The sequence below is a fragment of the Phocoena sinus genome, chromosome X (assembly GCF_008692025.1).
Source record: "Phocoena sinus isolate mPhoSin1 chromosome X, mPhoSin1.pri, whole genome shotgun sequence".
Classification (NCBI taxonomy): Eukaryota; Metazoa; Chordata; class Mammalia; order Artiodactyla; family Phocoenidae; genus Phocoena; species Phocoena sinus.
Window position 1 is genome coordinate 62,172,488 of NC_045784.1, and position 23,016 is coordinate 62,195,503.

Genomic DNA, 23,016 nt, shown 5'->3' on the forward strand with positions numbered 1-23,016 from the left:
TGGCACCTCTGTTCACTCAGTTTCTCAGGCCCTAAACCTTGTCTTTCTCTCTCACCCTATGTTCAACTGATAAGCAGATTGTCAGCTGTCTCTTTAAAGTACATCCAGGAGCCAAACCACTTCTCACCACTTCCACAGCCACCACTCTGGTCCAAGCCACTGTCATCTCTCTCTCTCTGTCTCTCATTTTTAATTAAAAAAAAATTGAAGTATAGTTAATTTACAGTGCTGTGTTAATTTCAAGTGTACACCAAAGTGATTCAGTTATACATATATAGCCACCGTCATCTCTTACCTAGATCACCGCTGCAGCTTCCTGACTGGTCTCTTTGCTCCCCCATGCCCTCCAGTCTGTTCTCCATGCAGCAGCCAGAGGGATCCCGTCCTTGTCTACTCAGGAGCCTCAAACAGCGCTCCATCTCCCCCAGGGGCAAAGGTCGAGGCCCTTACAGCGCCTGTAGGACCTGGGCCCTCCTACTTCTCTGCACTCTTTCCTCCCCCCGATTCCCTTCGCTTCCGGAACACTGGCCTTGATGTTTTCCACATGTGACAAGGTGGTTCCTGTCTCAGGCACTTTGCATTTGCCGTTCCCTCTGCCTGGAACACTTTACAGGGGAGCCACATGGCTTGTCACCTCACTGCATTCAGGTCTTGGCTCAATGTCACCTCTTCACATGGGCCTTCCCTGGGCACCCTATCTAAAACAGCAATCCTGTCACTCTCAACTCTTACCTTGCTTTATTTTTCTGCATAGGACTCATCACCACTTGCCATATTATATTTGTTCTGTCTGTCCAGCTACCATGCACATTCCACAAGGGTAGGGATTTTTGTGTTTTGTTCACTTCTGTATCTCTGATGACTAGTATACTGCCTGGCACATAGCAGGCTATCAATAAATATCTGTTGAATGAAGGAATGGCTGAGCTGGAGAGTCCAACTTCTGGGTGTGGGAGAGAGAACTTGCAGGAGAGTCAGAAGTGAGATGGGGCAGAGATTAGCCAAATGGGCTCAGCACTGGAATATGAAACAGATTCTGCAGAATATTCCTCAAAGGAGAAAAGAATATGAGTGAAAATCAGATGAAGGCTGGTAGAGGAGAGCTCAGTAACTCAGGGGCAGAGTGGGTAGGGTTGGAAGGATGGCATTTGCCCCTCTCTCCCGCCTTCTAGGCTGGTAACCCCAGGACCACGCCATGGAGCTGACAGGTGCCTTCAGAGGAGGAAGTCCAGTCTGGCAGGAAAGCTTCAGGGCAGCGGCCACAAGCCTGGCAGAGAAGCCAGCCAGGGAAGACTGGAGAAGGCCTTGACAAATGACACCCCCTACCCCCAGTATATACCTGTGATTTTGGTGGTTTCTCTTCTGTTTGTCTCCATTCACAGACACATGTAAACATTATTCCCACCTCTCAGTTTAACCCTCGTTCTCACCCTTATTCTGTCTTTATCTCCATTTCCAACTAATACAAACCCATGCCCTCCATGCCACTCACAGTGTGAATCCCAACAGCGTTTAGGTGACTTCTGGGGGAATGTGTGTTAGAACTGCACTGGACGTCGAGAGCTAGCCTTGGCACCTGGGGGAACCAGGAAGAGCTGACGGTCACTGCTTTCCCTTCAGCTCCTCACCACTACGACTAAAGTCCTACTATGTGCCAGTCAGGAGTGCTGACATGAACAGGTGGGAAAGGTCTTGAGTGTAATGGAAGAGACAGATAGTTAATAACTTACTGCTAAGCATATAAAAACGTGTCCAATCTCACTAATAAAATCACAGCAACCAAAATTCAAACAATGAACACTTCTGGGGATCAAAATCCATCATCTGTTTTGTTTGTTTTTAATGTCCACGCCGTTTTGTTTTGTTTTGTTTTTTTTAGATATTGGGGGTAAGAGTTTATTAATTAATTAATTTATTTTTGCTGTGTTGGGTCTTCGTTTCTGTGCGAGGGCTTTCTCTAGTTGTGGCAAGCTGGGGCCACTCTTCATCGCAGTGTGCGGGCCTCTCACTACTGAGGCCTCTCTTGTTGCAGAGCACAGGCTCCAGATGCGCAGGCTCAGTAGTTGCGGCTCACGGGCCTAGTTTCTCCGCGGCATGTGGGATCTTCCCAGACCAGGGCTCGAACCCGTGTCCCCTGCATTAGCAGGCAGATTCTCAACCACTGCGCCACCAGGGAAGCCCAATGTCCACGCCCTTTGATCCAGCAGTTCCATTTCAACAAAGGTATCATAAGGAAATAATACAACAAATGTGCAAGGGTGTAAGTGAGACGATCTTCATTGCAATAATTTTTCTTTGAGGCAAAATTCACATAACATAAAATTAGCCATTTTTAAGTCAATAACTCAATGGCATTTGGTATATTCACAACGTTGTGCAATCATCACCTCTGCCTAGTTTCAAAACACTTTTATTACCTCAAAATAAAATCCATGCCCATTAAACAGTTACTCCCCATTTCCCCCTCTGCCCAGACAACAACCAATCTGCTTTCTGTCTTTATGCTTTTGCTTATTCTGGATGTTTCATATAAATGGGATCATACACTATGCGACTTTTGGTGTCTGGCTTCTTTTACTTAGCATGATGTTTTCGAGTACTGTAACATGTATCTGTACTTCATTCCTTTTTTACAGCTGAATATATTCCACTGTATGCATATGCTACAATTTTTTCATTCATTCATCCATTGATGGACGCTTTAGTTGTTTCCACCTTTTGGCTATTATGAAGACTGCTTCTATGAATGTTCATGTACAAGTATTTGAACATCCATTTTCAATTCTTTTGGGGCATATACCTAGGACTAGAATTGGTGGGTCATATGGTAATTTTATGTTTAACTTGTTGAGGGACTGCCAAACAGTTTTCCACAGTGGCTGCACCATTTTTCATTCCCAAAGCAATATATGAGGGTTCCAATTTCTCCATATCTTCATAGACTCTTTTTATTTTCTGTTTTATTTTTATTATAGCCATCCAAATAGGAATAAACTGGCAACTCATTGTGGTTTCGATTTGCATTTCCCTAATGACTAATGATGTTGAACATCTTTTCATCTGCTCATTGTCCATTTTTGTGTCTTCTTTGGAGAAATGGTTAAACAAGTTATTTGCCCATTTTTAAACTGGGCTGTGTGTCTTTTTGCTGCTGAGTTTTTTATACATTCTGGATACTAGATCTTTATCAGATATATGATTTGAAAATATCTTAACCCATTCTGTGGGCTGTCTTCTCACTTTCTTGATAATGTCCTTTGCAGCAGCAAAAGTATTTAATTTCGAAAAAGTCCAATTTATCTATTTTTCCTCTTGCTGCTTCTGCATTTGGTGTCATATCTAAGAATCCATTGCCAAACCCAAGGTCATGAAGACTTACCCCTATGTTTTCTTCTAAGAGTTTCATGGTTTTAGCTCTTACATTTAGGTCTATGATCTACTTTTAAAAAGAAAATAAATTAATTTTTTTATGGCTGTGTTGGGTCTTTGTAGCTGCTCGTGGGCTTTCTCTAGTTGCTGCGAGCGGGGGCTACTCTTCATTGTGGTGCGCGGACTTCTCACTGCGGTAACCTCTCTTGTTGCAGAGCACGGGCTCCAGGCATGCAGGCTTCAGCAGTTGTGGCTCATGGGCTCTAGAGTGCAGGCTAAGTAGTTGTGGTGCACGGGCTTAGTTGCTCCGTGGCATGTGGGATCCTCCCGGACCAGGGATCAAACCCATGTCCCCTGAATTGGCAGGCGGATTCCCAACCACTGCACGACCAGGGAAGTCCCCTATGATCCAGTTGGAGTTGATCTTTATTTATGGTGTGAGGTAGAGGTCCAACTTTGTGGTTTATTTTTTAATTTTTTAAATTTTTTTTTTTTTTTTGCGGTACGCGGGCCTCTCACTGCTGTGGCCTCTCCCGTGGCAGAGCACAGGCTCCGGACGCGCAGGCTCAGCAGCCATGGCTCATGGGCCCAGCCGCTCCGTGGCATGTGGGATCTTCCTGGACCAGGGCACGAACCCGTGTCCCCTGCATCGGCAGGCAGACTCTCAACCACTGCGCCACCAGGGAAGCCCGATTTTTTAAATTTTTTGCAGTACCCTTTGTTGAAGAGACTATTCTTTCCCCATTGAATAGATTTGGCACCTTTGTCCAAAAGCAGTTGGCCATAAATGTGTGGGTTCATTTCTCTACTTTCAATTCTGTTCCAGTGGTCTGTGTGTCTATACTCATGCCATTAACGTACTGTTTTGATTACTGTAGCTTTGTAGTAAGCTTTGAAATCAGGAACAGTGAGTCCTGTTCTTTTTTTTAATTAATTAATTAATTTATTTTTATCTTTGGCTGTGTTGGGTGTTTGTTGCTGTGCGTGGGCTTTCTCTAGTTGTGGTAAGCGGGGGCTACTCTTCGTTGTGGTGCACTGGCTTCTCATTGAGGTGGCTTCTCTTGTTGTGGAGCACGGGCTCTAGGTGCAGGGGCTTCAGTAGTTGTGGTACGCAGACTCAGTAGTTGTGGCGCACAGGCTTAGTTGCTCCGCGGCATGTGGGATCTTCCCGGACCAGGGCTTGAACCCGTGTCCCCTGCATTGGCAGGCCGATTCTTAACCACTGTGCCACCAGGGACGCCCCAACTTTGTTCTTCTTTTTCAAGATTGTTTTGGCTATTTGTGGTTGCTTGAGATTCCATATAAATTTCAGGATGGATTTTTCTATTTCTGCAAAAAAGTCATTGTGATTACATTGAATCTGTGGATAACTCTGGGTAGTAGTGACACTGTAGCAAAATTAAGTCTTCCAATATGAACACATATGTCTTTCATCTACTTGTGTCATTTTCTTTCAGTAACATTTTGTAGTTTTCGATATACAAGTCTTTCACCTTTTTGGCTAGGTTTATTTCTAACTATTTTATTCTTTTGGATGCTATTGTAAATAGAATTTTCTTAATTTCCTTTTCAGGTTGTTCACGGATATAGAAACACACTGATTTTTGCTCGTTTACCTTGTACCCTGCAACTTTGCTGAATTTGTTTATTAGCTCTAGTAGTTTTTTTGTTGTGCAGTAAGGAAAAATGAGAGCATTCTGAATGTTCAGCATTAGGGGACAAGTTAAACAAATTTTGGAGTATCCATATAATGTGACCACTTTATGGTATCCAGATTTTTTGGTATGTCCGAAATATGTCATAAAAGATAATATGGGAGTTCTTTGTGGATTGATATGGAAAGCTGTCCACGGCATATAACAAAGTGAGAAAAGTCAGGTTAACAGAAAGGGTGATTTCATTCTTGTAAAAAAAAAAGTCAAATGGTCATATATGCATAATGCCAGCTCCCTGGGGTCAGGGATTGTTGTCTCTTTTGTCCACAGATATAACCCCAGTGCCTGGCATGCTGCATGGTACATAGTAGATGCTCAATAAAAATTTATGGAATAAATGAAAAAAGTCTGGAGATATAAACTCCAAACTGCTAACAGTGGTGATTGCTGAGTATGGGGTTATGAGAGAACCATTATCTTATTGTTTGAATGTTTGTACTTCAAGCATCTATTGCCAGAAAAAGAGTAAAGTCTTTCCATTAACTCCCCCCATCCCCCCCTCACCAAGTAAGAAAGGCACTGTGGGCAGGCTGAGAGAGGAAGGCACTAGGACTCAATCCATCAGGAGTAAACAGAGGCTTGTCAGCCACTTTGGAGCTGGGCCTCAGCAGGCTCATTTCTGTTGTCCCAGCGGCTACAACGATGTTTTTAAAATGCAAATCTGATCAAGCCACTCTTTGGCTAGAAAGTCTTTGATGGGGCTTCCCTGGTGGCGCAGTGGTTGAGAGTCCGCCTGTCGATGCGGGGGACACGGGTTCGTGCCCCTGTCTGGGAAGATCCCACATGCCGCGGAGCGGCTGGGCCCGTGAGCCATGGCCGCTGAGCCTGCGCGTCTGGAGCCTGTGCTCCGCAACGGGAGAGGCCACAACAGTGAGAGGCCCGCGTACCGCAAAAAGAAAAAAAAAAAAAGTCTTTGATGGCTCCTTACCTGCAGGATCAAGTCTAGCCTCCTCTACCTGGCACAGGAAGCCCTTTGTGATCTGGCCCCTGCTATTGTTCTTCCTGTCATTCACTAATATATATCACAACTTTTTCTTATGGAAATTCAAAAGCACACAAAAGTAGTGAGAATAGTACATTCAACCTCCATGTGTCCATCAAACGAGCTTCAACAATGATCAACATTTTTCAAATTTTGTTTCAGTTATCTCCACCCCCATACAATTTCCCCCTCTGGAGTATTTTAAAATAAACCCCAGATATATTATTTCACCTGTAAATACTTCACTTTGCATCTTTAACAACTGAGGACTTAGATAAATATATAACTACCATGCTGTTATCATACTTAACAAAATTATCAATAATTTCTTAACATCACCTAGTCCTTGTCCAAATTTGTCCTATTGTCTGAAAAATATCTTTTCATAGTTGGTTTGCTTGAATACTGTCTAATATTCTGTGTTCCAGCAGCACCAAACTGCTTGTCACTTCCCTAAATTTCATGTGCCTTTGCCAGGAATGTCTGCCCCCAGTCTAGATTGCCTGTCCCGCCTCTGCGTCTCATAATACCCAGAGCGTGAGGCATTGCTTTGTCTGAGTGTGTAGTTCCACCATTCCATAGGTATGTATGGAGAATTACAGGTGCCAGGTACCATGCCAGGCACTGGGGTACAACAATGAAACTGCCCAAATTCCCACCCTCCTAGGGGTTGTGTGTGTGTGTGTGTGTGTGTGTGTGTAGGAATAAAAATAAGATAATGATAAATGGTATAAAAATAAATGGTGTTTTGGAATAAAGAGAGCAAGGTGGCTACTTTAGATGGCACGGCTAGAAGGAGCCAGTCTGGGGAAGATCTGAGCGTTCCAGGTGGAAGTACTAGCCTGTGCAGAGACTCTAAAAGGTGAGGGTCTTAGAAGGCCCCCATCTTCGAAGGCTCTATATATGTCTGTCTTTACCTCTACATTTGTAGCTCTCATCCTTTCGGGGAATCATGAAAACCCCTTTGAGTGTTGAGAATCTGATAATAGCTATGGTTCCTTGCCCCAGAACAACATACCAATGCACAGCCACATGAATTTGCATACTATTCCCCTAATTCCTGAAGCCAGAAAATGTCAGGAAGCTTCCTTGCCTAGACTGGGCTCTCATTTAGGGCAGGAACAGTGTCTAATACTGACAGCTAATATGTACACTACTATATGCTTTCTTTCATGATCTCTTTGATCCCTCAAAACCACCCCATGAAGTAAGTACAGGGATTATCTCCATTTGATCAATGAGGAGGCTAAGGCTCCGAGAAAGTAAATTACTTGGCCAATGTCACACAGCTAGTGAGTGACAGGGAGGGGAGTCAGACCCAGACAGTCCGAGGCCGAAGTGCATATGTGCTGCTGGTCAGCTTGGGGCCCAGCACTGAGAAGGTTTGGAGACTCGTCCTTGGCAAAGGCAGGTGAGGAGGAGTTGCTGGAGCTTTCTGTGCAGGGGCTTAGAGATGTCAAAACCTGCTCGGCCTGATGGCTGTTTGCTTTTCTTCTTTCTCTTCCTCCTCCTTGTCTTCCTCTTCTTCCTCCTTCTTCCTTTTTTGTTGAATGACAATAGCTGATTTTCTTATAAAGAAGTCTTTCTGCCTTAGAAAGAGTCTTTTAAATATAGAATTGGAAATATACCCCTCTTTCTGAGACCACTCACACTGAAGGCAACAGAGGCAGATCCACCTCCCCAAAGGGAAACTGGCTTGGGATTTTTCCATTGGCTTTCAAAAAATATATTTATTTACTTTTTTTGATCAGGTAATACATTCACATGGTTCAAAACTCTAAAGGTACAAAAAGGAACACAGTGCAAGTCTTCCTTAGTCCCCTGCCACCTGCCACCCGGTTCCCCTGCTTGGAGGGAACTGAGGTGTCCCAGTTTCTTGTGTACCTTTCCAAAGGTGTTTTATGCAAATATAGGCATGTCCAATATATATATTCTTTTTGGTTCTTGTTTTTGTTTGTTTTTTTAAACATCTTTATTGGAGTATAATTGATTTACAATTGTGTGTTAGTTTCTGCTGTATAACAAAGTGAATCAGCTATCTCTATACGTATATCCCCAAATCCCCCCTCTTGCGTCTCCCTCCCACCCTCCCTATCCCACTCCTCTAGGTGGTCACAAAGCACCGAGCTGATCTCCCTGTGCTATGCGGCTGCTTCCCACTGGCTATCTATTTTACATTCGGTACTGTATATAAATCCATGCCACTCTCTCACTTCGTCCCAGCTTACCCTTCCCCCTCCCCGTGTCCTCAAGTCCATTCTCTACGTCTGCATCTTTATTCCGGTCCTGCTCCTAAGTTCGTCAGAACCATTTTTTTTTCTTTTTTAGATTCCATATATATGTGTTAGCATACGGTATTTGTTTTCCTCTTTCTGACTTACTTCACTCTGTATGACAGACTCTAGGTCCATCCACCTCACTACAAATAACTCAATTTCGTTTCTTTTTATGTATGTGCCCCACTTTACAGGGATAAGGTAACAGACCCAGAAAGGTCGAGTAACTTGCTGAGAAGCACACAACTACATACTGTTGTCGTTGCGTGGGGAGGGCCGGAGAGCAGCATGAGGCTTGGTCCAGCTTGGACTTTGGAAGCAAAAAGAAAGTTGTTTACTCCAAAGTCACAGTTTAAAAATATTTTAGCGGCATGCGGTGTGGGCAGGGGGAAAAGGGAACTTGTAGTTCCAGGTGGGTTGGCTTCCTGACTCTGCCACTGACAACTGGGCAAGTTACTTCACAGTTTGTGGCCTCAGTTTGCTAATCTATAAAGTAGAGAAGATAATACCCACCCAGCAGGGTGGATAGTGACATACTCTAAATAAAAGCGATTTTTAAAATGGGGCATATTCCAATGCTTGCTTTGCATTATTATTATGGTTATGATGGCTGGTCCTTGCGGGCACAAAGGCGGCTGTTTCCTGAAGGGAAGGCAGGCTCACGCTGGGTACAAAGTTGCCCCGCCCTCAAGCCACCTTATCTAAAAAGACCCTCTCCAGCTGAGTGAATTGTAAATCAGGAACCCTCTAGCCGGATCAGTCTTCCTTGCCAGCTCAGAACCTCCTGGGTGGTTAGAACAGTCCCAGGGCCTGAGCACAAACTCTTCCTCAGTGGGTGTCTTGAATTTACTTTGATCTGTAACTTTATCTGCAGATCAATTCTTTTAATAAAACGTTTATGTATTTATTTTTCCAATTACAAAACTAGACCCTGCTTACTAGAGAAAATTGGGAAAATATTGAAAAGTAGAAAGAACCAAAATTAAACCATCTTTATACCTTCCTCCTCCACAGAAGCCCACCTCAGTTAATATCTTGGTGTATTTTTCTTTTCTTTTCTTTCTTTTTTTTTTTTTTTAACAGCTTTACAGAGGGTGTAATTGATAGACCAAAAGCTGCACATATTTACTGTGTACAATTTGATGAGTTTAGACCGACCGGAGCAACTCTTGATCTCTCTTGCTTGTTTTGGGAATACCACCTTTGTTTGGTATTTCAATTTTAATTGTAAAAAATGGAAAATGATTCCTACTTCCATCTATGGGATTTTTTTCTTTAGCCTAATGTTTTCAACAAGAATCAAATGAAAAGGAATCCTGAAGGCCACTGAGGTGATGCCGTCTCTCGGGAACAGGCCTGGCCTCGGTTCAACAGCTCACTCTGGGGCTCAGCCATGAGGGCCAGTGCTGGTGAGAAAGGGCTCCTTCTGGTTCAGGCCCATTCCCCTTGAAAGGAAAATGGAGCAGTAGTATTCACCACTTTACCAGGTGGTTGCCTCTTAGGGCTGAGTCCTTCACAGGAATTTGGGTGATGATTTTGGGGGGGGTGGGTCCCTTAGAAAGGATTGGGGTACTCGACCCAGCAAGCCTTTGAGACCACAAATCTTGGCGGGTGGTCCCTTGCAGGCTGGGAATTCAGAGTTCTCATTTGCCTTCCTTGGCCTCCCCACACCCCACCTGCCCCATTCAGCGCCTCCTCCCTCTTCTATTTTTTAAAACCCCCCTTCATTTTGGCATAAGTAAAACTGTCCTTAAGCCGAGAGTGTATAATTAGGATAGTGGGCATTTGAAGTGACTGGTATTCCTAGCCGACCAGGCGCCCCGATGCTGTTTAATAAAAGCTTGGCTATTCCCAGCCTAGGACACGTTCAAGGCTTTTTCCACTCTCTTCTGCCGAATGCCCTTCCCCCCTCAGTAGCCTGGAGAAATACAACTCACCCTACGAGGCCCAGCTCAAATATCATCCCCTTTGAAACGCTCTGGGATGCCGCCCCCGCCGGGCGAATTGCTATCTCCCCAGTGCTCCCGCAGCTCGGGATTCGTGTTGGCTACAGAGCACGAAGCATGTTGGGATCTGGTTCTTTCCCTCCTACATTGCCTTGTCTGGGAGTTCCTAGATGGCCAGGATGGGGCCGTGTCCTTGTCTCCCATCCAAGTCCCAGTAGCTGTAGGAGCTGCATAAATACTTGGCGAATCGAATTCCAAAATCGTGACGTTTGGCTGTCCCTGCTGCTTCCTCATTTCTCTCGTGACACCCCCATCTGCATTTTGCCATCTTTCCTTCGCCTTTGAGGTTATAGTAACACCAATGCATCACAACTGTATCCCATTTTCATCAAGTGTGCTGATTGTCTACACTTGACGGGAAGTAGCTTCTATTCATCAAGATGTCCCTCTTGTCTCTGACATGCCACCTGCTCTTCCTATCCCTGAGTGGCTCCGCAGGCAGGGACAGCTCCTCCGTGGGGTGCCAGCAAGACCCTTTCCATGGTTGCAGCACCTGTATTCCCGTGAGCCCTGGGCAGGCCCCAGCACAGGTCAGAGCTTGGCTTACGGTCCCCAGGACTTAGTGGAGACACACTAGTTCCTCAGCAGGATCCAGCTCTCAGAGTCAGCCTCCCAGGCTGGGTCAGAGCAGAACAGGGAAGCAGCAGGGCTATTCTTGATACTTCAGTGAGAGGAAATGTTCAGAACTGTGTGTGCTGTCAGTGGTACTTTACAACGAGGACAATGGCACAGAGAGGTAGGTTTTCAAAGATTTTATTAAAAAACAAAATAGACCGCAATCCTGAAAACAACACGGGTGGGTTTCTCCCCACCTCCCAGTCTGCTGACCAGCCCCCCTCCCCCACCCCCCGAGGCTCCACCTGGATGGTCCTGAGGCCCAAACCCTGCCTGTCAGCTCCCCCCGCCCCACAAACTGGCAATCAAATCTCCATGCTTTCCTCCAGCTTCTGATCTGTCTCCTTTAAGAAAATAAAAATACCCCCTCCCCAACTTGCTTAAAAATAATTTTCAAAGATTAAAAACGGCATCTGTGTGTTTTTAAAAAATAAACACTTCAAGTGTTGGAAATCTTTGTCTTCCCCTAGGTCTAGTTGAGGCCTCTGGGGTGCCTGCCTGCCTCACCCCAGGAGGCCAGCTGCCACTTGGTGCCCCTTGGAAATTTTCAGGAAGTAAAATTCTTCCAAATTTCCCCTGCAGTCACAAATTCCACACACTGCTCCCATAAACACGCTGTCTTCATTACAGGCACTGCTCCTCAGCTCTGGAAACCTGATCTCTTTTTGTCAACTAGACCACATGCTTCAGATTCCCTACAAACAGGAGAGAAAACAAAAATCAAATTCAGGTAACATATGTGAATTATACCTCAATAAAGCTGCTAAGAAAAGGCACTTTCATTTTGGGGCTAGTTCTTTTGCTGCCCTTGGGAACCCTGAGACCCCCAACATATGAACAAGCTCAGGCTAGACTGCTGGATGGTGAGAGATATCTGGCCCAGTTATGCCAGCAACCACCAGCCACCCACCAGACATGTGAGTGAGGCCTTTGACAGCTGACTGACTGCAGTGCTGGGTGAACCCAGCCAAAACCAGCAGAAGAACCACTCAGCTGAACCCAGCCCTGATTGTTTTAAGCCACACACACACACACACACACACACACACACACACACACACACACACACTCCAGCAACACTTTTCAGAGTTCGCATCTCACTAACTGCATCAGATCTTCCCCTGCCCCCAACCTTTCTTCCCCCCCACCCCTACCCCCCCATCCCCCACCCCCGCTTAGCAAGGCACAACCCTCCTAGCATTTTCTCTCATGAGTACCTGTGAAATACGAATTGGGGATTTCCCCCAGCCCTCAGGTCTAAGAATCTTAGAGGGAAAAGCAATCACTTGAAATCCTACAGGACTGGGCTCTAGGAATGAAAAGTTTGCTCCCTTGGTCCCTCCACAGTCTTCTCCTTGTCCCACTTCCCCAAGCAGAAATACTGGGCTCCAAACCCTACTGACCACTTCTCTAAAACAGGAAGGATGTTCTATGAGGGCAGGGACATGGGCTGCCTTACTCTTGGTTGATCTCCAAAGTCTAGCACAGTGTCTCACACATAGTAGGTGCTCAATAAATGGCTGAATAAATGGCTGAATGGAACAAAGGAAGGAAAGAAAAACAAATCAGCACCCACATGCCTATCTGGTTTAATTTTTTTTTTTTTTTTTTTTTTTTTGCAGTACGCGGGCCTCTCACCGCTGCGGCCTCTCCCGTTGCAGAGCACAGGCTCCGGACGCGCAGGCTCAGCGGCCATGGCTCACGGGCCCAGCCGCTCTGCGGCATGTGGGATCTTCCCGGACCGGGGCACGAACCCGTGTCCCCTGCATCGGCAGGCGGACTCTCAACCACTGCACCACCAGGGAAGCCCTATCTGATTTAATTTTTAATTTTAAATCGACATACAGTGAAATTGACTGTTTCTGGTATGTGCAGTTCTGTGATTTTTAACACATGTAAAGATTCATGAAACAGACTGGTCCCATTACCCACCAAAATCCCCTGTGCCAACTTTTTGCAGTCACATCCTCCCCTCCCCCTCTTACCACCTGGCAACCACTGACCTATCCTCCATCACTATAAGTGTTGTCTTTTCCAGAATGTCATATAAATGGAATCAAACAGTATGTGACCTTTTAAGACTGGCTTCTTTCAAGCAGCATAATGCCTTTGAGTTTCATGCAAATTTTTAGGTTCGTGCAAATTTTTCAGTGTATCAGTAGTTCATTCCTTTTTTGGTACCCTTCACCAAGTTTCTCCAAGTGGCAACATCTTACATAATTATTATTTAATATAAAAACCAGGAAATTGACACCGGTATAATTCACAGACCATATTTAGGTTTCACTAGTTTTATATGCACTCGTGTGTGTGTGTGTGTGTGTGTGTGTGTGTGTATGAGTGTTTGTGTGTAAGAGTATATTCTATGAAATTTTATCACATGTATAGGTTCGTGTAACCCCCACCACAAGAAGATACAGAAATATTCCATCACCACAAAGATCTCAACGCTACCTTGTTAACTCCCCTCCACCCCCTATTTGTAAGCCTGACAACCATTAATCTGGTCCCGAGGTCTATAATTTTGTCATTTCAAGAATGTTATCTAAATGGAATCTACAGTATATAATCCATTTTGAGATTTTTTTTTTCTCTCACTCAGCACACTGCCCTTAAAGATCTATCCAGGTTATTGGGTGCATTAAGTTCCTTCCTTTTTGTTGCTGAGTATTGTTCCATGGTATGGACATGGCACAGTTTGTTTAACCACTCACCCACTGAAGGACATCTGGGCTGTTTCCAGTTTTTGGCTATTACACAAAAAGCTGCTATGAACATTCACGTACAAGTTTTTGTGTAAACACAGTTTTCATTTCTTTGGGATAAATGTCCAAGAGTGCAATTGCTGGGTCCTATGGTAGTTGCATGTTTAATTTTATAACGAACTGACAAACTGTTTTCCAGAGTGGCCATACCATTTTGCATTCCCACCAGCAATGTATGAAAGATCTAGTTTCTCAGCATTCTTGTCAGCATTTAGTGGTGTCACTAGGTTTCATTTTAGCCATTCTGACAGGTGTGTAAGGATCTCTTATTGTGGTCTCAATTTGCATTTTCTTAATGGTCAATAATGTTGAATGTCCTTTCATGCACTTATTTGCTGTCTGTATATCCTCTTCATGTTGTTTGTTAATTGAATTTTTTTACAGTTGAGTTTGGAGAGTTCTTTATATATTCTAGATAAAAATCTGCTGTTGCACATATGATTTGCAAATATTCTATCTCAGTATATAACTTGTCTTTTCATCCTTTTTTTTTTTTTTTTTTTTTGGCTGCAAACCGTGTGGTTTGCAGGATCTTAGTTCCCTGACCAGGGATTGAACCTGGGCCCTCGGCAGTGAAAGCACAGAGTCCTAACCACTGGACCACCAGGGAGTTCCCTGTCTTTTCATTCTTCTAACTCTTGCAAAGCAAAAGTTAACTTTTTGGATCATGGTTTGGGTGTTTTCAACCCTTCAGCTCACAATCTCTGGATAATCTTTGATTCTTCATCTCTTAGTTCAAGCTCCCTTCACATCTTATGAGTTGCCAAGCCTAACCTCAAGATGTCTCCCAAATCTGTCCTCTCCTTTCTGTTCCCCTGTCTCCACCTTACTAACAGTTCTCATCACTCAGGTCACTGCAACAGCCTCTTAACTGGTGCTCGCACCTCTGGAGCTGTCCCCTGCACAATTCTAGCTGTGACCACATGCCTCCTCTGCTCCGAAATAACTTTAGCAGCTCCCGACCACCTATGAATGAAGTTTAACACCTTAGCTTACGTGTGCCCCATCCATACTTTCCCACCTCCATGTGGGCCTGTATATCTTGTACATCAGAGATACGGTGACGATATAATTTATTGTTGAAACCAAGATACTTGAGAATGAAATGGGGTGCCATGGGTGTAAAGCACAGCTGTCCCAGAGATCACAAACTGGGAGCCCGTGACCACATCTTGCTTCCAAAATTGTTTTGTTTAGCTCCACATATTGACGTGCCACATGACATTCTTTAAAAATTTAAAGTAGCTGTCTACAATGAGGTATCACCTCACGCCGGTCAGAATGGCCATCATCAAAAAATCTACAAACAATAAATGCTGGAGAGGGTGTGGAGAAAAGGGAACCCTCTTGCACTGCTGGTGGGAATGTGAATTGGTACAGCCACTATGGAGAACAGTATGGAGGTTCCTTAAAAAACTAAAAAATAGAATTACCATACGACCCAGCAATCCCACTTCTGGGCATATACCCTGAGAAAACCGTAATTCAAAAAGAGACATGTACAACAATGTTCATTGCAGCACTATTTACAATAGCCAGGACATGGAAGCAACCTAAGTGTCCATCGACAGATGAATGGATAAAGAAGATGTGGCACATATATACAATGGAATATTACTCAGCCATAAAAAGAAACGAAATTGAGATATTTGTAGTGAGGTGGGTGGACCTAGAGTCTGTCATACAAGAGTGAAGTAAGTCAGAAAGAGAAAGACAAATACCGTTTGCTAACACATATATATGGAATTTAAGAAAAAAAATGTCATGAAGAACCTAGGGGTAAGACAGGAATAAAGACACACACCTACTAGAGAACGGACTTGAGGATATGGGGAGGGGGAAGGGTGAGCTGTGACAAAGCGAGAGAGAGGCATGGACATGTATACACTACCAAACGTACGGTAGATAGCTAGTGGGAAGCAGCCGCATAGCACAGGGAGATCAGATCGGTGCTTTGTGACCGCCTGGAGGGATGGGATAGGGAGGGTGGGAGGGAGGGAGACGCAAGAGGGAAGAGATCCGGGGATATATGTATATGTATAACTGATTCACTTTGTTATAAAGCAGAAACTAACGCACCATTGTAAAGCAATTATACCCCAGTAAAGATGTTAAAAAAAAAAAAAAAAGAAGAAGGAGCACTGAATTGGGACCCAGGAGGCTTGGGTTCTATTGATTCATTGACTGACTGACTCATTTATTCATCCACTTATTCAATCAACACTTATGGAGTGTCTATTCTTTGCCAGTACTAGCTGCTGGTGAGCACTCTAGTCTTTTGTTGTTGTTGTTGCTATTTTTTCTCTTAAGTTTATTTATTTATTTTGGCTGCACCGGGTCTTAGTTGCGGCATGCGGGATCTTTTAGTTGTGGCACGCGGGATCTTTTAGTTGCGGAATGTGGACTCTTAGTTGCATAATGCGAACTCTTAGTTGCAGCATGCGAAATCTTTAGTTGTGGCATGCCTGTGGGATCTAGTTCCCCGACCAGGGATTAAACCTGGGCCCCCTGCATTGGGAGCCCACAGTCTTACCCACTGGGCCACCAGGGAAGTCCCTGTTGCTAACTAATAGACTTTATTTTTGCTAATTAATAGACTTTATTTTTGGAGCAGTTTTAGGTTTACAGAAAAACTGAGCAGAAAGTACAGAGAGCTCTCATACCCCCCTGTCCCCCTCCTCCCCTCAGAGGCAATTTCCCCTATTATTAACATCTTTCATTAGAATGTACATTTGTTACAGTTGAATGAATGTTTATACATTATTATTAAGTACAGTCCATAGTTTACATTAGGGTTCACTCTTGGTGTTATACAGGTCTATGAGTTTTGAAAAGTGTATAATGTTACATATCCACCATTACAGTATCATATGGAATAGTTTCACTGCCCTAAAAATCCTGTTCTTCACCTATTCATCCCTCCCTCCCTTTCCCCAAAGTCTTGGCAGCCACTGATCTTTTTACTGTCTCTATAGTTTTGCCTTTTCCAGAATGTCATATGGTTAAAATCATACAGCATGTAGCCTTTTCAGACTGGCTTCCTTCACTTAGCAATACACATTTAACGTTCTTCTACATCTTGTTACTTAATAGCTCATTTCTTTTTAGCAGTGAAAAATATTCCATTGTCTGGATGTACCATAGTTTGTTTATCCATTCACCTGCTGTACGACATCTTGGTTGCTTCCAAGTTTTGGCAATTATGAATAAAGCTGCTATAAACATTCATGTGCAGGTTTTTGTGTGGACATGAGTTTTCATCTTATTTGAATAAATAGCAAGGAGCATAATTGCTGGACTGTATGTTAAAACTATGTTTAGTTTTGGAAGAAACTGCCAAACTGTCTTCCAAAGTGGTCGTACCACTTTGCATTCCCAACAGCAGTGAATGAGAGTTCCTGTTGCTCCAACATCCTTGTCAACATTTGGCGGTGTCAGTGTTTTGATTTTAGCTCTTCATAGGTGTGTAGTGGAACTCATTGTTTTAATCTGCAATTCCTTAGTGAATGATAGTGAGCATATTTTCATACACTTAATTGCAACCTGTACAGCTTCTTTGGTGAGGTGTGTGTTAAGATCACTGGCCCATTTTTTTGATTGGGTTGTTTTCTTATTGTTGAGTTTTAAGAGTTCTTTGTATATTTTGGCTAACAGTCCTTTATTGGATATGTGTTTTGCAAGAATTTCTCCCAATCTGTGGCTTGTCTTTTTATTCGTGTAATTTTTTGTCTTTTTAATGTAGAGTGGCATTGTCCAATAGAACTTTCTGGGATGATGGAAATGTTCCATATCTATGCTGCCCAATATGGTAGCCACTAGTTACCTGTGGCTACTGAGCACTTGAAATGTGGTTAGTGCAAGTGAGAAACTGAATTTTAAATTTAATTTTAATAACTTAAATGTAAATGGCCACACGTTGCCAGTGGTGACCATACTGGACAGTACAGATATAGAACAGTTCCCTTTTGCTTTTTATTTTCTTCATGACATTGACTGGGGTCATTCTTATTTGCTCTTTCATTTACAACCTCCCTATCGATCCATTAGCAAGTCCTGTCAATTCTACCTCCACAATATTTTCCAAATCCACCCACTTCCCTTCAACCTTCACTGCTATAACTTTACTCCAAGCCACTGTCACCCCTTGCATGGACAACTCTAATAGCCTCAACATTGGTCTCCTTGCTTTCATCCTTGTTGCCTACACCTTTTTCTCTATGTAGCAGCCTGAGTATTTCGTTAAAACTTAGGTCAAACCACGTTACTCCTTTGCTCAAAACCCTCTATGGCTTCCAATCACACCTGGAATAAAATCCAAACTACTTAGCCACCAAGCTCTGCAGGGTCTGACCCCGTCTCTGGTCTCCTGTCTGCCACCACCTTCTTTGCTCACTCTGTCCTGGCCACACGGGGCTTCTTTATGTTGCTGGAACACACGAATCATTTTTCCCTCTTAGGGCTCCCCCTTCTTGTCACGTGTTATTCCTTCCACCTGGCATGCTCTGTTCCTGGATATTGTCATTCCTGACTCTTCTCATCACTCAGGTCTCAATCCAAAAGTCACCTCTGAGGGGCCTGATGACTACCCAGTCTAAGTGGCCACCCCCAGTCACTCATTTTCTGTCACATCATCCTGCTCTATTTTCTTCAATATCCTTAGCACACTGAACATATCCTGCGTGCTTATTAGCTAACTTGTCTGTCTCCCCTCACAATCTCCATGCGGGCAGGGATGTGTCTGTCTTGCTTATCACTACTGTTAGCCCCCTCAACAGCGCTCAGGAATTGATCAATCAATATTCACTGAAGGAATGAACATCTCTAGAGCTACAGGGCAGCTGATAAAGCACTATCCCATTTAGGCCACAGAGGCTTAAAGCTTGGCCATTGCTCTTAAAGCCCTTAGAGACATGGTTGAGGTAAGCTGACATATGCTTACAAAAAGAGCCTCAATGCCACCAGGCTAAGTGGCAAATAAGTTCTGAAGACTGTCAGCATCACAGCAGTTTGGAGGAATGTTGGGGGCGACCCCAGAACCCTTGGAGGCTGAGTGGCACCATAGAGGAACAGATATGTGAATTTAGGACTGCTGAAAAGTGTTCCAACTTTCATTATAGGAGTACCCCTTTCAGGAATGTTGTCATATTGACTTAACATCTGTATTAATAGTAACTCTTTTTCTTTATATCAACTTACTTTCAACATTTTAATACTTATTTTGGCCTCATTTATCCTAAGTAATGATAACAATAATGGTAACAACAATAATGTTGTGCTTAGATTTTAAAACATACATTAAAATAAATATGACTATTAAATGAAAAATGTCTTTGTGTCACCTCAAATTGTCTCTCACGCAGAGGTATATGAGGCACATTTTGGGAAAAATTATAAAAGGGATCACTTTTGGACAGCTGGTGCTTGGGCTGCTTTGCTGCCATGAGCCTTTAGTATCTGCAAATCTTGGATGTGGTACCCCCTCCCCATGTCTACAGTGGGCTAGGCCCTATGCTGGGTGCTGGGGCCACAGAGGAGAACAAGACACAATTCTTGCCCTCGAGGAGCGCTCAGTCTAGCAAGGAAGGCATATATGGAGACAAACAGATCATAGTCCATTAGCAACAAGCCCATATAATACCAGTCTGTACAGAGTGCTGAGGGCATACAAAGAGAGGGCATGGAAGGCTTCACGGAGGAGGTGGCATCTTGAAGGGCAAAGGGAGAGAGAATGTTCCAGGCAGCAGGAACAGAGCAGGATGTATACAGAGCAGGATGTATAAAGGCACCTGCAAAGTTTTTGTGGCCAGAGCACAGGATGAGGGTCAGGGACAGGGGTGGGAGGTGTGCTATGAAGCTGCAGAGATGGTCAGAGGCCAGATTATCAAGAGCCTAGAAGACCATGGTCTTACCCTAGAGGCCATGGGGAGCCTCTGAACAATTTTAAGATGGGGAGGAGGCCCATCTAGTGTGATCTAAGGCTAGAGCAAGTTCCCCAGCTGCTGCCCCATCACACCGGGCTTCAGGGTCTCACTCTTTACCTGGGAACAATGGCAGAACAAAGGATTTCTATGAAGCCTTGGGCATGTGCTGAAATGGATCGCTGACTTTAGTTTTTAGCTCTAAATTGTCAACTATATTGTTTTTCTTGGAATATAGATCCCCCCTGTTATCAGAAAGCCTTTCAATGACAATTAAGTATAACCACTAATTACCACTTTCCTGCCTCTGACCTGAATTAGAACCTGAGGCTGTGAATTAATCCCCCAGGCTTCTGGCATTTATAGGATATCAGCACTTAAAGGATGTTACCCTAATGTTTCGGGTGCTCTGGTCTTAACTTGCAAGGGACTACTGCAGTCTCAAACGGAATCGAAGCGATTTCTAAAATAGCCTATGATTCATTTTTTCTCCCCTCCTGTGCCTAAATCTGCTGGCTCCATGTGGAGGGGTAGGCACAAGTAACTGGAGAGGTGACATCACAGGAGTGTGCTGCATGCCTGCCAGCCAGCCAGCTCGTGGAGCTCAGCCTCGAGCAGTCTATCTGCCGGTCTGGGCGATGCCTCCCAGCCGCTTTGGAGTCACAGCTCCAGGTTCTTTGGTCCATGAGCTTTCTCCACATTTCTTTTTCAGACAAAAATTCTGGGCCGGGAAATCCAGGGTAATGGGAATAGCAGCAGCAGGAAGAATAATACAGCCTTACATCTGTATAATGATTTAGAGTTGTGAAAGCCATTTGCTCCATTTTCCTCCACCCAAACACCAGTGGGAAATGGAAGCTGGGATTTTAGGCCTGCACTGGAGACAAACTCTCGCTCTCTTACACAAAAGAGCAAAGTGCTAACATTCCCTGTTCCCCTCAAAGTACATCCTGATTGGGCCTTGGATGCCACCAGAAGGTCATAGAGATTCCTTTCAGCTTCTAGGTGCTTCCTGGAAGAGAAATTCTCCAGGACAAATTTGCCTGGCAGGCACAATCTATGAACCATGCCATCCTGATGTAGCTAGCAAGTAGTGCCAGTCCCAGCACTGCCAACTTGTTCTGCACACCCTGGCTTACAGTCCCTATGGTCCCGAAGACCTTTACTGGAGCCAAAGGCATAGCCTCTAACTGTGGAGCCCCGAAGGCAGGGTGTCATGAACATCTGGAAGTGCCAACAGCTGCCACGGTAGCTCAAGGTCCCGTGAAAGGAAAAAACACCACTGTATCAGCCATCATTGTGGATCCTGCAGTGAAGCACCACTGAGCCCACCCATGAACAGCCAAGGAGTGGGGTGGAGGGATTCCTTCCTTGGAGGAGCCATAAAAATAGTTCTGCAGTGGTCTCATGTTGGCTCTGTGATATTCAAGCACCTGGTCTCAGCATAGCTTGGTGTCCCCAATGCTCTATCGCTACCGCCAGCATAAGAAGTCTCCCAGCCTGGCTTCCTTCCCCTGCTCCTCCCTAGCATTGTGGCTGCCAGGCTGGACACCAAAGGGGTGGCATACTCTTGCTTGGCCTTCTTGGTTAAATTTCAGTGTCACTTGTGTGTGTGTGAGTGTGTGTGTGTGTGTGTGTGTGTGTGTGGTGATGGTGGTGGTGGTGCGCCCAGAGTGGGGGTGGAACATGATGATAGAAGCAGTGACCCACAGATGCTTAGCAGTATTGCGAGAGTGGCAGGTGCTGTGGCTGCTGTAGCTGCCACTACCGCCACCACTACGTGAATTCAGAATGACCCAGTGCAAGACCATAGGTGCCGGTTAGTGCCATGAAAATGTCATCTCGGTAAATCAAGATGCTGTACTCATGCAATTCTGTCTGTTGGAAACCTTGGCGGGGTATAAAAGTGATCCTTTGGAAAGTTGAATCGATAAACCTATATGTGGAAAGTGACGGCAGAGCAGAACATCATCACCTCCAAAGCGGAGAGGCCTCCCAGAACTTGTTTTCCAGCTCATGGGGGATATGTGCACCTATGAAAATAAAGGATCACTGCCTCAGCCTGTTTTAGAGATGTGAATAAAAATCTTGGCTGGGGACCGCCTCCTCTCTGGTTGACTGATTTTCCAATTGATTTGTATTTATTAGCTAATGAAATTAAAGTTGTAAAAATGATAACAGAAACATAATAAATCTCTCCCACAACTGGCTGTTTCTATGTCACTATGGTGCATTCCTCACTTTGATTACTTCAAAGTCTATTATTTTGTTCTCAATTATTCTGTTTTTCTGGCACTGGAGAAAATCAATTTGTTTTATTTTCTCTTATTCATGCACTCAATTATGCTCTTTGGGCACATTTAATCACTTTGATGTTTTCATTTTATGGCCCGTCTCTAGGCACTTCAGCTGCATTGCTGCCAACGGGCAAGCAGGACTAATTTGCATGTCACAATAGACTTGAAATTCTAACTCAATTTAGAAATCTTTATGAAATCTCCCTCCAAAATATGCTTGGAGCTTCAAAGAGGGAGAAGGATGTGGGTAAACCAGGAGCCTATAAAGATGCTTTCCTTTCTCAAACACTGAGAGCTCTTTGGTGACCTGACTGTAGCTTGGGGATGTCCCTGTCCAGGTACAGCAGAGCAGTCCATGGGATGGGATGTCTGCAGAGTTTCCTCTGGAATTCTGTGGTGAGAATCTTGCAAAGGCTGTCCCTTGGCAGCAAGGCTAGGGAGGTTGGGCCTGCTTACTTTGGCATACACTGCCCCTCAGCACTGCTGGATTTGGCGGCAGTGCTAAAGACAGCACCTGAATCTTAGTTGGTTAACGTGCCTCCGGGTAGATGGAGACAATTGTCAACAGTTAGTCATTCCAGAACCCTAAGTGGTTTACCTTATTTTCTCTAATAAGTTCCAACACCCCTTTTGCCCCTTGATTATTTTAGAGCTAAAGGCTGGAGAGGACTAAAGTGATATAATTGCTTTAGGCATAAACTTTGGACAAACAGGAAAAAAAAGCTTAATTAAACACATTAGAGGCCTCCAACTATTCTTCAAAAGTTTTTGGTTTGTTGCATACAACAACCATCAGCTCTACCTGGCAGAAAGAAAATTCTGTATTTCTTCTTCTGAACTTTGGGTATGATCTTCAGTTTCCCATGTGGAATCCCAGCTCCCCCCCTTACTTGCTGTGCGACCCTGTACAAGCTAATCAACCTCCCTAAGTTCTTTCCTATGTTAAATGGGGCTAATAATTTTATCTACTTCAGGGATAGGTTTGTTTCCTAAACTTCAGTACTGTTAAGAATTTCACCATGTTCACATATCACTTATGTGGAAACCTCTCTTACACTGTTAAAAAAAAACTT

The 23,016-nt window shown here is 44.2% G+C and overlaps 1 protein-coding gene across 2 annotated transcripts in view; it reads right to left on the reverse strand.

The window, feature by feature from the left end:
• Positions 1-11,085: 11,085 nt before the first annotated feature.
• Positions 11,086-23,016, reverse strand: part of HDAC8 (histone deacetylase 8) — a 247,874-nt gene continuing 235,943 nt past the window's right edge. Inside the window, exons 11-12 of one of the 2 annotated variants that reach the window (XR_004348095.1) lie at positions 12,423-12,495; positions 11,263-11,658 (exon numbers count right to left, since the gene is read on the reverse strand). Coding sequence is in view for 1 of the 2 variants with exons in the window: in XM_032620122.1 (XP_032476013.1) it covers positions 11,636-11,658 (23 nt within the window). In the remaining variant the exon portion in view is untranslated. Of the gene's footprint in view, positions 11,659-12,422; positions 12,496-23,016 lie in introns of both variants that reach the window. The other variant, XM_032620122.1, reaches the window with a different exon arrangement.